Here is a 15,528-nt window from a genome sequence, read left to right as displayed (position 1 = left end):
CAGTGTGTGCAAAAGGCATGAGGAGGTAGGCAATAAATAGGCCATAGTAGCAAAGAATGACAATTTATCAGATTAACACTGGAGTGATAAATGAGCAGATGATGATGTTTAAGTAGAGATAACGGTGTGCAAAAGATCAGAAAAGTAAATAAAAACAGTATGGGGATGAGGTAGGTAGATTGGGTGGGCTATTTACTGAAGGACTATGTACAAGTGCAGCGATCGGTTAGCTGCTCAGATAGCTGATGTTTAAAGTTGGTGAGGGAAATAAAGTCTCCAACTTCAGCGATTTTTGCAATTCGTTCCAGTCACTGGCAGCAGAGAACTGGAAGGAAAGGCGGCCAAATGAGGTGTTGGCTTTGGGGATGATCAGTGAGATATACCTGCTGGAACGTGTGCTACGGGTGGGTGTTGTTATCGTGACCAGTGAACTGAGATAAGGCGGAGCTTTACCTAGCATAGACTTATAGATGACCTGGAGCCAGTGGGTCTGGCGACGAATATATAGCGAGGGCCAGCCGACTAGAGCATACAGGTCGCAGTGGTGGGTGGTATAAGGTGATTTGGTAACAAAACGGATGGCACTGTGATAGACTGCATCCAGTTTGCTGAGTAGAGTAATGGAAGCTATTTTGTAGATGACATCGCCGAAGTCCGTGATCGGTAGGATAGTCAGTTTTACTAGGGTAAGTTTGGCGGCGTGAGTGAAGAAGGCTTTGTTGCGAAATAGAAAGCCGATTCTAGATTTTGAGCACTTTTATGGGATGCTTGCTTGTTTTCATTGCTTTACTGGGAAGCGTAGCAGAAGTAGATATTATCATGTTATTTAAGTTAGTGCAGGGTGAGCTGCACACGGTGGACTTCCTACTAGGGCACACGCCTCAGTGCTAAAAACATATCTGGTTCATAGGCACATGATTGCTGCATACAATAGTTGTAGGGTCAGCAGAGGCATTCAGGGTAGTCAGAGGGACATAAATTATGTTACTTACATTGTGTCTACCAACGCCCCTCGTATAATGCACATTTGCTGAAGTATTATGATGACTCAGCAACACAATGGTAGGTATTAAATGAGCTGGGCTTGGGTCATTGATAAGTTATTGTCTCAACGCAGCCCGTCTCAACAGTTCAGAGCTGCCCTATATAATGTCATTAAAACCCACATGGACTACGATAGAATCGATGTCCATGTCCTGGCGTAGCACATTCTGGAGCAGGTTAGTAATGTAATTATGCCAGTTAGCTAGCTAAATCAAGGTCGAGGGGGTGTGAGAGAAACATCTGCATGAGCTCAGCCATCCACACAGACGTGCGTGCAATTACTGACTGGGAAAATGTACAACATGACGTCACAATCAGAACGATTGGGAAGTATTTCACGCTGGGAAGATTTTTACATTACACTGTGAACCTTCTCATTTACACCAGAGATGTGTATATAATGATGAGATGCTCATGTCTCCGCCCTAACAATGGGAGTCGTTGTCCCAAAGGAGGGAAGGCAGGCGACTAGCTTAGGTTCAAAATAAGCCCATAGAAACGCATTGGGCTCATTTTGGATAGAAACCTCTCACTTGGTCTCTTTCAAGCCCCTCCCCCTAAAACTCACAACAACAAAGATGAGATCACTTCTTCCTCTCTGAGGTTTAGTCCAACAGAATCTGTCATATGGACACCGAAACACAGAGACATTAGTTTACTGTAAAAGAGGAAAAGTTAACCTTTCAAACCATACCCTGTTTGTTTCAATGACTCACAATTCGAACAGAGCTGACAGTACTAAAACAGATATACCAATGAACATTCATTCTGGAAAATAATGGTCAGTTTGTCGTGCGCGCATTACGGTACCACGTATCGCTAGCAGCATTTTGGTCAAATAAAGATTGTTATACTATGATAAAATGATTTATATGTTTAAAGATAATGATTAAATAATTCCACTCTGAAACCATATAATTGTATGACATTTATTAGAATCATAAAACTATAATCTGATGATGTGTGTAGTTTTAGTCAGAATTAGAACAAGGAACTTTTGCTCCTTTTTAGTATGTAAGCAGGGTGCAAGTGTGAAACAAATGATAAGAGGAGCTATCGACAGACAAGTTGTCCTACTGTGTTCCTTACAGGACATTCTGTCCCCACACGTGGAGTAGAGAAACTGTTAGGCTTGCAGAAGATTATTAAACATGTTGCAGATTAAAGAAACAATGTATGTGTGTGCCGAAGAAAATACCAAGAACAATAGAGACTGTTTGGCTCGACCTGGCTAGAACTCTGAGAAACTTATGATAGGACAGGGAGTAGTTCAAGGTTTCTCTAATCTCTGGGGAATGGAACGGACAGTGCTGGGTAGTGATACACAGTGGTGAGAACTCTGGAGAAGCACACAACTCACCTACTGTTTGTGTGGATGTATGTGCGTAGGATATCTACTGTTTGTGTGAATGTATGTGCGTAGGATATGAAGTGAACTATAAAATGGATGTCTTTGTATAATGGACTTCAGAGCCCCCGTGAATAAACGTTCTGATTATTGTAAGCTGGGCTTCTGTCTGTTTCATTCAACCAGAATCTTACAAATTCTGGTTTGCAGACTGAGTAGTTAATTGAAGTTCAGTTTAAGAACATTGAGAACAACATTCTCTTAACATACTAGCTGTTTGGATGACTTTTATAAATGTTTAATAAGCATAAAACAATTATAAGGAATTGGCAATTCGTCCAAATAAAGGTAGGCCACTTGATTTCAACATCTGAACAAAGTGGACAGGTTACCATGCTGTTCAAACAGCTGGAGACAGAAAGAAGGATGTGTTCATAATAATTTAACTGTTTTGCCTTCTTAGCTGAATTCAGAGTTTGTGAAATTATTCCCAGATCCAAGTTGCCAAACTTGAAATATAAATATTAGCAGGCTACTCACTAGCACGTGGGCTTGTGCTTGAGAGATTGTTTATAAGAGCGGTGTTGATGTTCTATCATAGATGCTACATTATTAGTGAATGTGCATTATGTATGGTTCTGGTTACATTTGTAAACAAAAAGTGCATTTTTATAGACCGAACTGAAAGTCAGATAAGTGATGATGGCAACAACAAAAAATGCAGATACAACTATTTTGATCAAATCATTTAATTATTAGTGGGTCTTATGGATGTGGAAGGCATACAGTTGAAGTGGGAAGTTTACATACACTTATGTTGGAGTCATTAAAACTCGTTTTTCAACGACTGCACAAATTTCTTGTTAACAAACTATAGTTTTGGCAAGTCGGTTAGGACATCTACTTTCTGCATGACAAGTCATTTTTCCAACAATTGTTTACAGACACATTATTTCACTGTATCACAATTCCAGTGGGTCAGAAGTTTACATACTAAAAGGCACAGTTGACTGTGCCTTTAAACAGCTTGGAAAATTCCAGAAAATGATGTCATGGTTTTAGAAGCTTCTGATAGGCAAATTGACATCATTTGAGTCAATTGGAGGTGTACCTGTGGATGTATTTCAAGGTCTACCTTCAAACTCAGTGCCTCTTTGCGTGCCATCATGGGAAAATCAAAAGAAATCAGCCAAGACCTCAGAATTTTTTTTTAGACCTCCACAAGTCGGGTTCATCCTTGGGACTAATTTCCAAACGCCTGAAGGTACCACGTTCATCTGTACAAACAATAGTACGCAAGTATAAACACCATGGGACCACGCAGCCGTCATACCACTCAGGAAGGAGACGCGTTCTGTCTCCTAGAGATGAACATACTTTGGTGCCAAAAGTGCAAATCAATCCCAGAACAACAGAAAAGGACCTTGTGAAGAAGCTGGAGGAAACAGGAACAAAAGTATCTATATCCACAGTAAAACGAGTCCTATATCGACATAACCTGAAAGGCCGCTCAGCAAGGAAGAAGCCACTCCTCCAAAACCCCCATAAAAAAGCCAGACTACGGTTTGCAACTGCACATGGGGACAAAGATTGTCATTTTTGGAGAAATTACCTCTGGTCTGATGAAACAAAAATAGAACTGTTAGGCCATAATGACCATCATTATGTTAGGAGGAAAAGGGGGGAGGCTTGCAAGCCGAGGAACCACCATTCCAACCGTGAAGCACGGAGGTGGCAGAATCATGTTGTGGGGGTGTTTTGCTGCAGGAGGGACTGGTGCACTTCACAAAATAGATGGCATTATGAGGAAGAAATATTATGTGGATATATTGAAGCAACATCTCAAGACATCAGTCAGGAAGTTAAGGCTTGGTCACAAATGGGTCTTACAAATGGACATTGGCTGATTTCTTTTTTGATTTTCCCATGATGTCAAGAAAAGAGTTTTAAGGTAGGCCTTGAAATACATCCTCAGGTACACCTCGAATTGACTCAAATTATGTCAATTAACCTAACAGAAGCTTCTAAAGCCATGACATAATTTTCTGGAATTTTCCAAGCTGTTTAAAGGCACAGTCAACTTCCTGTATGTAAACTTCTGACCCACTGGAATTGTGATATAGTGAACTATAAAAGTGAAATAATCTGTCTGTAAACAATTGTTGGAAAAATTACTGTCATGCACAAAGTAGATGTCCTAACCGACTTGCCAAAACTATAGTTTGTAAACAAGAATTTTGTGGAGTGGTTGAAAAACTTAATGACTCCAACGTAAGTGTATGTAAACTTCTGACTTCAACTGTATATCGTGAATCGCCCATAAGTTAGATTTTTTTTTTGATGAGTTGAAGGCCATATCGTCCAGCCCTAGTGTGTATGTGTGCGCACACGCATGTGTTATCTCCTGCAGTTCTACTCAAAAGGGATAAAACATAACCTAGCCTACCCCCAGTCTCTACACCACACTACTCTCCCACAAGAACAGATAAGCAACACTGTAAAGGGGTTGAGTGAATGACATTTAAAGTAAAAAGTCCCCCCCCCAGTATAGATGGTATATAAACTATTTTAGCTTGAATGGCTGGTTCATCAGTGAGTACATAGGAGCTTGCTGTAAGCCTACGCTGTATCTGATAATAAAGGCAACTGTGAGACCAGGGATTCGAACCAGCAACCTCCCGGCTACACTCACTCTACTGTAGGCTACTGCACCACAGCAATACCACTGTACACACACAATAGGCCTAGTGTACAGGTGACAAAGCACCACATGCTGATATTTCTCTAATACTTTTAGCTGTCTTGAAGTCAATACATCTAGAAGGCTTTAGCATAGTATTATTCCTGCACCACTGAGTGAGCTCATGTGCCGCCATTTCACTAATCCTGTCACCTAGCTGTCTGGGTGCCTTGTTATGTGGTCAGGCTTGTCGTTTGCTGTTCAGGTTGAGTGACTCGGTTTTCACATACAGTACATAATCTTCAGCTAGTCATCCCAGGCCCACACCGACTGTACTGTAGTTTATAGGGTCTGTTGTTCCACTGAACATAGAAAAAGCCTGCCTCCGTGTCACTGTATAGGGCTGTAGATGGGTAGCAGGCTGCACCTTCATCTCTTTTCTAACCTGCTGTTTGATCTTGCCACCACCGTCATTGATCTAGCTGCTGATATTAATTTCCTGCTCCTGCTTTTGTCCTTTGGTGCAACAATAGGAATATGAATTCATACACGTAACCTAGCTATGTCACGCATTTGTGTGGCAATCATCTAAGGGTGTTCTCACTTGTTCCTTTTCAGACAATTTTTGTGAAATCAGTGCAGTTCGCTTCATGTTGGTGCAGTGTGTGAACACACAAAAAGGCACTCAGACCCCTCAAAAGAGCCCCCGAAGCGAAAGGTGGTCTGAGTTCGGCTTCGCTTGAATTCCACGGTCCGGTTCCCTTTTTAGGGCAATGTGAACACAAAGCTCCCCAGGTTCACTTGTCACTATTCCCGCACCACACACTGGACTACTGCAACACCGTTTCCCCTGACATTCCCCTCACACTAGACTACTGCAACACCGTTTCCCCTGACATTCCCCTCACATTAGTGCCACAAAAGAGAGAAGATTATGAAGGTTTTTGGTTATTGATTTGCGATTGTCAAGGATGTGCGGAAATTACAAAATGTGTGTTTTGTACTGACAATGATTATTTGTTTGCAATATGTGATCTACAGGCTAAGAGATTTTGAATACTGTGAGAAGACTACAACATATTTGGTGAGAATCACAACACAGGATACAAAATTGTCAGAGACTCCAGTCACCTAAATCATAGACTGTTTTCTCTGCTACCGCACAGCAAGCGGTACCAGAGCGCCAAGTCTAGGACCAAAAGGCTCCTTAAAACCTGTTGGGGCTACAGGTTAGCAATGAACCCCGAGTCGGGATTGCTAACAAGGCTGGAAATTCAAAACATCAAAAATCTAATAATTTCAATTTCTCAAACAATCAACTATTTTACACAATTTAAAAGAAACATCTCCTTAATCTAACCACATTGTTCGATTTTCAAAGAGGCTTTACGGCAAAAGCATAAAGTTAGTTTATGTTAGGACAGTACATAGCCACAAAAGTACAAACATCCATTTTCAATTCAAGGTCAGGCGTTACCAAAAGCAGAAACCAGCAAGAATTATGCACTAACCTTTGTCAATCTCCATCAGATGACACTCCTAGGACATTATGTTATACAATACATGCATTTTTTGTTCCATCAAGTTCATATTTATATCCAAAAACAGCATTTTACAGTAGCGTGAAATTCAGATTTTTTTCTTCTCTGAAATGCTTCCGGTGAACATAACAAAATTACTATTCGAAAACATTGGTAAATTATAATATTGTCATTCAAAGAATAATATATTATCATCTTGTAATTGCTACCGAATGGCCAGATCTCAAAATAACTTTACTGGGAAATCACATTTTGCAATAAACGGGGTGCTATGCTAAGAACAACAGGCTATGCTATACAGTTAGCATCATCTAATATCGATAATAACATTGTAAATATCCCCTTACCTTTGATTATCTCCATCAGAAGGCAGGCATCCCAGGTCCGGAAGGCATCCCAGGTCCGGAACAAATGTGGTTTCTTTTGACAAAGTTCATAATTTATGTCCAAATAACATCAAGTACTTAGCGTTCATTATGCTCCCACAGAACGTGGTGGGGGAGTGTAAAATCACGCCGAAAAGCTAAAAAAACCTAGTAAATAATCTATTTACGTCCGTTCAAACATGTCAAATGTTGTTTAGCATTAATCTTTTGGTCCATTTTTAACGTTAAACATCAGTAATATTTTCACACAACCTATCCTATGTCTAGATAAAAAATTATGACAAACTCACGTTTCTCAGATTTATGCGCAGGCGCAAAAAAATGAAGTGATGACATGTCAACTTCCTTGGATTCTAATTTGCTCTCTGTTTATCATAGACGCTTCAAACAACTTTATAAAGATCGTTGACATCTAGTGGAAGCCGTAGGTGTTGCGAAATGAATCCTTTCTCACTATGGTATCTATAAAACAATGACACTAAATAGTACAGTCACAAAATTCACATTTTTTTTTAAATCTATTTTTCACAGGTTTTTGCCTGCAATATGAGTTTTGTTATACTTACAGACACCATTCAAACAGTTTTAGAAAATTCAGAGTGTTTTCTATCTGAATGTGTTAATAATATGCATATCCTAGCTTCTGAGTTGGTGTAGGAGGCAGTTAAAAATGGGCACATATTTTTTTCAAAATGTCTCAATACTGCCCCCGAGCCCCAACAGGTTTTAACAGCTTTTCCCCCCCCAAGCCATAAGACTGCTGAACAATTAATCAAATGGCCACCGGTCTATTTACATTGACCCCCCCCATTTGTTTTTGTACACTGCTGATTCTCGGTGTTTATTATCTATGCATAGTTACTTCACCCCTACCTACATGTACAAATGACCTCAACTAACCTGTTCCCCGGCACATTGACTTGGTACCGATACACCCTGTATATAGCCTCGTTATTGTTATTTTATTGTGTTAATTTTTATAATTTTTTACTTTAGTTTATATGGTAAATATATTCTTAACTCTTCTTGAACTGCACTGTTGTTTAAGGGCTTGTAAGTAAGCATTTAACAGTAAGTTCTACACTTGTTGTATTCGGCGCATGTGACCAATAAAGTTTGAATTGATTAGAAAATCAAGGTCCTTGCTATCCAACATTGTTGGGACGTCCCAACTCTGACGTTGCCCCATTGAAGTTGACATTTAAAATGGTTAAGATTAAGATTTAGGGTTGGGAAGTCCAAAGGATACTTGATAAAACTAACCATAAAAACAATGCTAGTTCTTAAAGGGGTAGTAACCTACACCGAGTGCACAATTTTCAATTACAACATTATTTAATCTGCAGTATTCTTTTTTTATTTATTGTATTACCAATCATATTTACATGTTAATATTATCTTCTGATAATAATCTTTAACATTCAGCCATCAGATTTGCCACCAATGCTCCTTATAGGACACTGCACTCTATACTCCTCTGTAAACTGGTCATCTCTGTATACCCGTCGCAAGACCCACTGGACAGTTTTATCTCATTGGGTCAAATGTTTCGGGTAGTCTAACACAAGCTTCCCACAATAAGCTGGGTGAATTTTGGCCCATTCTTGACAGAGCTGGTGTAACTGAGTCAGGTTTGTAGGCCTCCTTGCTCACACACGCGTTTTCAGTTCTGCCCACAAATGTTCTATAGGATTGAGGTCAGGGCTTTGTGATGGCCACTCCAATACCTTGACTTTGTTGTCCATAAGCCATTTTGCCACAACTTTGGAAGTATGCTTGGGGTCATTGCCCATTTGGAAGAACCATTTGCGACCAAGCTTTAACTTCCTGACTGATGTCTTGAGATGTTGCTTCAATATATCCACATAATTTCCCTTCCTTATGATGCCATGTATTTTGTGAAGTGCACCAGGCCCTCCTGCAGCAAAACACCCCCACAACATGATGCTGCCACCCCCATGCTTCACGGATGAAGTGTTGTTCTTCGGCTTGCATGCCTCCCCCTTTTTCCTCCAAACATAACAATGGTCATTATGGTCAAACAGTTCTATTTTTGTTTCATCAGACCAGAGGTCATTTCTCCAAAAAGTACGATCTTTGTCCCCGTGTGAAGTTGCAAACCATAGTCTGGCTTTTTTCTGGCAGATTTGGAGCAGTGGCTTCCTCCTTGCTGAGCGGTCTTTCAGGTTATGTCGATATAGGACTCGTTTTACTGTGGATATAGATACTTTTGTACCGGTTTCCTCCAGCATCTCACAAAGTCCTTTGCTGTTGTTCTGGGATTGATTTGCACTTTTCGCACCAAAGTACGTTCATCTCTAGGAGACAGAACGCGTCTCCTTCCTGAGCGGAATGACGGCTGCGTGGTCCCATGGTGTTTATACTTGCGTACTATTGTTTGTACAGACGAACGTGGTACATTCAGGCGTTTGGAAATTTCCAAGGATGAACCAGACTTGTGGAGGTCTACAATTGTTTTTCTGAGGTCTTGGCTGATTTCTTTTGAATTTCCCATGATGGCACGCAAAGAGGCACCGAGTTTGAAGGTAGGCCTTGAAATACATCCTCAGGTACACCTCCAATTGACTCAAATTATGTCAATTAACCTAACAGAAGCTTCTAAAGCCATGACATAATTTTCTGGAATTTTCCAAGCTGTTTAAAGGCACAGTCAACTTAGTGTATGTAAACTTCTGGAATTGTGAATCAGTGAATTATAAGTGAAATAATCTGTCTGTAAACAATTGTTGGAAAAATTACTTGTGTCATGCATCAAGTAGATGTCCTAACCAACTTGCCAAAACTATAGTTTGTTAACAAGAAATTTGTGGAGTGGTTGAAAAACTATTTTTAATGACTCCAACATAAGTGTATGTAAACTTCTGACTTCAACTGTATGTATGTACATACGTACGTACGTACGTACGTACGTACGTACATACAGTGGGAGAAAAAAGTATTTGATCCCCTACTGATTTTGTACGTTTGCCCACTTAAAGAAATTATCAGTCTATAATTTTAATGGTAGGTTTATTTGAACAGTGAGAGACAGAATAACAAACAAAAAATATCCTGAAAAACGCATGTCAAAAATGTTATAAAATGATTTGCATTTTAATGAGGGAAATAAGTATTTGACCCCTCTGCAAAACATGACTTAGTACTTGGTGGCAAAACCCTTGTTGGCAATCACAGAGGTCAGACATTTCTTGTAGTTGGCCACCAGGTTTGCACACATCTCAGGAGGGATTTTGTCCCACTCCTCTTTGCAGATCTTCTCCAAGTCATTAAGGTTTCGAGGCTGACGTTTGGCAACTCGAACCTTCAGCTCCCTCCACAGATTTTCTATGGGATTAAGGTCTGGAGACTGGCTAGGCCACTCCAGGACCTAAATGTGCTTCTTCTTGAGCCACTCCTTTGTTGCCTTGGCCGTGTGTTTTGGGTCATTGTCATGCTGGAATACCCATCCACGACCCATTTTCAATGCCCTGGCTGAGGGAAGGAGGTTCTCACCCAAGATTTGACGATACATGGCCCCGTCCATCGTCCCTTTGATGCGGTGAAGTTGTCCTGTCCCCTTAGCAGAAAAACACCCCCAAAGCATAATGTTTCCACCTCCATGTTTGACGGTGGAGATGGTGTTCTTGGGGTCATAGGCAGCATTCCTCCTCCTCCAAACACAGCGAGTTGAGTTGATGCCAAAGAGCTCCATTTTGGTCTCATCTGACCACAACACTTTCACCAGTTGTCCTCTGAGTCATTCAGATGTTCATTGGCAAACTTCAGACGGGCATGTATATGTGCTTTCTTGAGCAGGGGGACCTTGCGGGCGCTGCAGGATTTCAGTCCTTCACGGCATAGTGTGTTACCAATTGTTTTCTTGGTGACTATGGTCCCAGCCGCCTTGAGATCATTGACAAGATCCTCCCGTGTAGTTCTGGGCTGATTCCTCACCGTTCTCATGATCATTGCAACCCCACGAGGTGAGATCTTGCATGGAGCCCCAGGCCGAGGGATATTGCCAGTTCTTTTGTGTTTCTTCCATTTGCGAATAATCGCACCAACTGTTGTCACCTTCTCACCAAGCTGCTTGGCGATGGTCTTGTAGCCCATTCCAGCCTTGTGTAGGTCTACAATCTTGTCCCTGAGAGCCTTGGGCTATCCTTGGAGAGCTCTTTGGTCTTGGCCATGGTGGAGAGTTTGGAATCTGATTGATTGATTGCTTCTGTGGACAGGTCTCTTTTATACAAGTAACAAGTTGAGATAGGAGCACTCCCTTTAAGAGTGTGCTCCTAATCTCAGCTCGTTACCTGTATAAAAGACACCTGGGAGCCAGAAATCTTTCTGATTGAGAGGGGGTCAAATACTTATTTCCCTCATTAAAATGCAAATCAATTTATACAATTTTTACATTTTTGGATTTTTTTGTTGTTATTCTGTCTCTCACTGTTCAAATAAACCTACCATTAAAATTATAGACTGATCCTTTCTTTATCAGTGGGCAAACATACAAAATCAGCAGGGGATCAAACTTTTTTCCCCCACTGTATGTATTATTCCAGCCCCCATCCCCGCAGGAGGGCTTGTGGTAGGCCGTCATTGTAAATAATATTTTTTTTTAACTGACTTGCCGAGTTAAATAAAGGCTAAATTAAAAATTAAAAAATAAATATGTATCTTTTAATTAAATGCAATATTTTAACTTCCAAAATGTAAGTAGGTATATCTAGCTTCCCAATAAGATGATCTGATGGAATGGCTTGTCCTGCACTTTGTAAAAACCCAGAGTCCATTGAGTGAATATTGGAAAAAGATCTTGGTTTCTTTCTAAACATAGCAATGTGAATGCTAAGAGGATTCTAACCACAAAATAGGTGAAGTGAACTGGCAAAATAGTCCTCATTCAAAGGCAAGGGCAATGTGAATACAAAGACAAACTAGTTATTTTTCTTTGTTTTTACCCCAGAGTTCCCTTTAAAGAGGACAGAGATCGGTTCTTTTAAAAGAGGACTATGTGAAAACACCCTAATAGACCAGTGGTACCAGTCAAACCAGTTTGTAATAACGCACTACACTGGCCCTCCCAGCCCTTTGTTTCATTCATGTGTGAGCCACGTCAAGAACCATCGCAAAGACAAAGAAGAGTAAACAGGACATTGTTGCGTGTCTGGTAGATATTTCTCAATCAACCAGGACTTGACTGACTGGCTTGTAATTATATAGGCCAGTGGCTCTCAAACCTCTCATTGGGGACACCCAGCCATTCCATGTACAGTATTTGATCTATTCCAGAGCGAGCACAACTGATTAAACTCATCAACTAATCATCAAGCCCTTGACTTGGTGACTCGGGTGAGATAGTTCAGGGCTACAACAAAATGGTGAAATGTCTCGAGGTCCCCAAGGAGAGGTTTGAGAGCCACTGGCCATGTTAACCCTAGATCAGGGGACCACAATACATTATTTGTTATAGCCCTACACTGGCACACCTAACTCAATTAGTAATGGGCTTGATGATAAGCCTAGTTGACTAATTGAATGAGGTGTGCCAGTTTAGGGTTACAACAAATAGGCTATGTGAAATGTCTGGTGTCATTGCCATAGCCTGGCATTAACATTACTCTAAGGTCACTGCATACAAGACCTGTCAAACTGCTACCTAGCCCAGGTATAGACCTTGATAAAGGAGGCCCATGCTGCTAAACAGCTAGTCAGTTCAGCGTGAATTAACTCCAACGCATGTACAATGGTATAGGCCTACCCTGAGACGGTAATCCTCTACACAGTATGTGTACAGTATGCCGTCGAACTTTGTGGGGCAAACTGCTACCATTTATGAAGTTAGACTTGTCTTGAATCCAGCCTGGCTGGCTCCCTACAAGGGTGACACCACTGTTCAGTGACGTGCATAGAATTAGGCCTATAGAAGACAGGCATATACACTCGTCATACACATACACTCTTCTTCAGTGTACTTAGTCCTCTGATAAAAGAAAGGGTGGGGTTTTTCTATCTGCTCCTCTGTTCTGGGGAAACTCTGGACTTTGGACACACATCGGGCAGGGCAAGAAGGAGCGACTTCAGGGGCAGCAGGGCTGATATTTCCCTATCACTCCCTCCTTCCTCCCTCCCTCCCTCTCTTTCCTCAGAACTAACAGGATCTCGATGTGTCACTTCATCTTATCCGCTGGCTAAGTCAGGGGACACTAGATCTTTGGGTTGACACTCAGCCCAGCAGTATCCTATTTGATTGCAAACACAGACTGCTTTAGTTCCTGCTGTGATGTGGCAAACAAATCAGATCCTTCACCATTTTGTAGTGGATCCTTCTCCCAGCCAGTCAACATGGTGCCTCCAGCCCATGTGAGGCAGTTATAGACATACTGTCTAAAAAAATGTTTTTATATAGCCTACTACCTTTCTACAACTATACTTCAGAATGACTAAAAACATGTAGCCAGTGTCTTATTAAGTAATCTGAGATGCAAGAAACATTGATAACAAATACATACATTGAGTAATCATTACCTGCATCATTATCATCACCATCATAGGTTCTATTCATGAACCTTTCAGTAAATTCAAACTAACACCGGTGGTACTGGTAGCTTATATTATAACATCCTTGAAACATGCAGGGCTAAGGAGGCTGTTAGCCCTGTGCTAAGTCAAGTGCAGAGTGTGAACGCAGCTGAGTGCTGGCCTATATCACACTACGTTCTCTATTCGTAGGGCATGTGTATCAGTGTCAATTATGAAAGTAGAATTAGACCAGCAATGAATAGCCATGGATCCGGGTGAAGCGTGTCTGTCTGGGGGAATATTCTCTTTCGACTTCCTGGTTTGACGCCCTGCTTTACTTCTGTATCATGACTGTGCATAATGTGTCAGGTGCACTTGCGCACCACAGCTGGTTACTACAATAATTATATTTATTCATAAGAACACATCGTTCGTGTGTGGGAAACGTATGTAACCAGCTGTGGTGCGCCAGTGCACCTTACACATATGAATGTAACGTTAGACGAGTGAGATAACTATGCTGCATCCATCGCTCTCCTCACAAAACCACTGTCTGTTAGTCAAATCATAACAATGTCTATCGACCAGTACACAGGCTACTGCAAAACAAACACAATAGCTACAGCTGGTATTTATTATTATTTATCTAACGTTAAAGGTATTCATATAGGCACCCTGTCACTGTCCATACATCCTCTTTCCATTCATATCTGGAGACTGCGTTTACCTGTCCAGTGATGCCCGTGATAACAGCGACCTTCCTCGGCTTTTTCAGCTCTCCGTTCGCCCCTGTGCTGGTAGACGGTTCCGTGCATTGGGCCATTTTTGCGCGTAGTGTTTCAAAGTATCAAACCTACTGAATGCTGTTCTGATGAGCAGTTGTGTGATTGTAGGGTAGACACTACAAGCACAGGACCATCTGTAACTACAACATGTGACGTATCAGGAAGTGCCTGCAAGGACAGCCAATCGACAGATTGCAAGTAGCGCCGGAGCAGAGGAATCTTCAGGCTGAAGAGAAGATATTCGGTCTGGGGTTTCCCGTGCTTACTTTGGACAGCGCCGACTAGCTACAGTAGTCCAACATGACTAAAACACTGACGATTGCATAAAGCAGGGATCATCAACTACATTCAGTCGCGGGCCGATTTGTTTTTGGGTAGATGGTCAGGATAATTACAAATAATTTGTAGATTAAAAATGTACTGTAAGAAGCCCAAACAGATATATTTGACTAAAACATAATAATTTCAAACCTTGCTTACATTTGTTTATGATCACAGTACATGGTCTAAAGTATGTGGACACCTGCTTGTCCAACATCTCATTCCAAAATCATGGGCATTAATATGGACTTGGTCCCCCCTTTGCTGCTATAACAGCCTCCACTCTTCTTTCCACTACTAGATGTTGGAACATTGCTATGGGGACTTGCTTCCATTTAGCCACAAGAACATTAGTGAGGTTGAGCACTGATGTTGGGCGATTAGGCCGGCTCGCAGTCTGCGCTCTAATTCATCACAAAGGTTTTCTATGGGGTTGAGGTCAGGGATTTGTGCAGGCCAGTCAAGTTCTTCCACACCAATCTCAACAAACCATTTCCTTAGGGACCTCACTTTGTGTATGGGGGAATTGTCATGCTGAAACAGGAAAGGGCCTTCCCCAAACTGTTGCCACAAAGTTGGAAATACAGAATTGCCTAGAATGTCATTGTATGCTGTAGCGTTAAGTTTTCCCTTCACTGGAACTAAGGGGCCTAGCCCGAACCATGAAAAACAGCCCCAGACCATTATTCCTCCTCCACCAAACTGTACAGTTGTCACTATGCATTGGGGCAGGTGGCATTCTCCTGGCATCCACCAAACCCAGATTTGTCCGTTGGACTGCCAGATGGTGAAGCGTGATTCATCAGTCCAGAGAACATGTTTCCACTTCTTCAGAGTCCAATGGCGGCGAGCATTACACCACTCCAGCCAATGCTTGGCATTGCACAAGGTGATCTTAGGC

General features: G+C 41.5%; 1 protein-coding gene across 2 annotated transcripts in view; it reads right to left on the bottom strand.

Annotated features, from left to right (window-relative positions):
- Nucleotides 1-14,484, bottom strand: part of gmds (GDP-mannose 4,6-dehydratase) — a 229,760-nt gene extending 215,276 nt beyond the window's left edge. Inside the window, exon 1 of one of the 2 annotated variants that reach the window (XM_014123207.2) lies at nucleotides 14,249-14,484. In XM_014123207.2, coding sequence (XP_013978682.1) covers nucleotides 14,249-14,344 — 96 coding nt within the window. In that variant the 5' untranslated portion in view covers nucleotides 14,345-14,484. The remainder of the gene's footprint in view (nucleotides 1-14,248) is intronic. The other variant, NM_001141373.1, reaches the window with a different exon arrangement.
- Between the last annotated feature and the right edge of the window lie 1,044 nt (nucleotides 14,485-15,528).

This window comes from Salmo salar, chromosome ssa10, assembly GCF_905237065.1.
Source record: "Salmo salar chromosome ssa10, Ssal_v3.1, whole genome shotgun sequence".
NCBI classification, from domain to species: Eukaryota; Metazoa; Chordata; class Actinopteri; order Salmoniformes; family Salmonidae; genus Salmo; species Salmo salar.
This window is presented reverse-complemented; position numbering and strand designations above follow the sequence as displayed.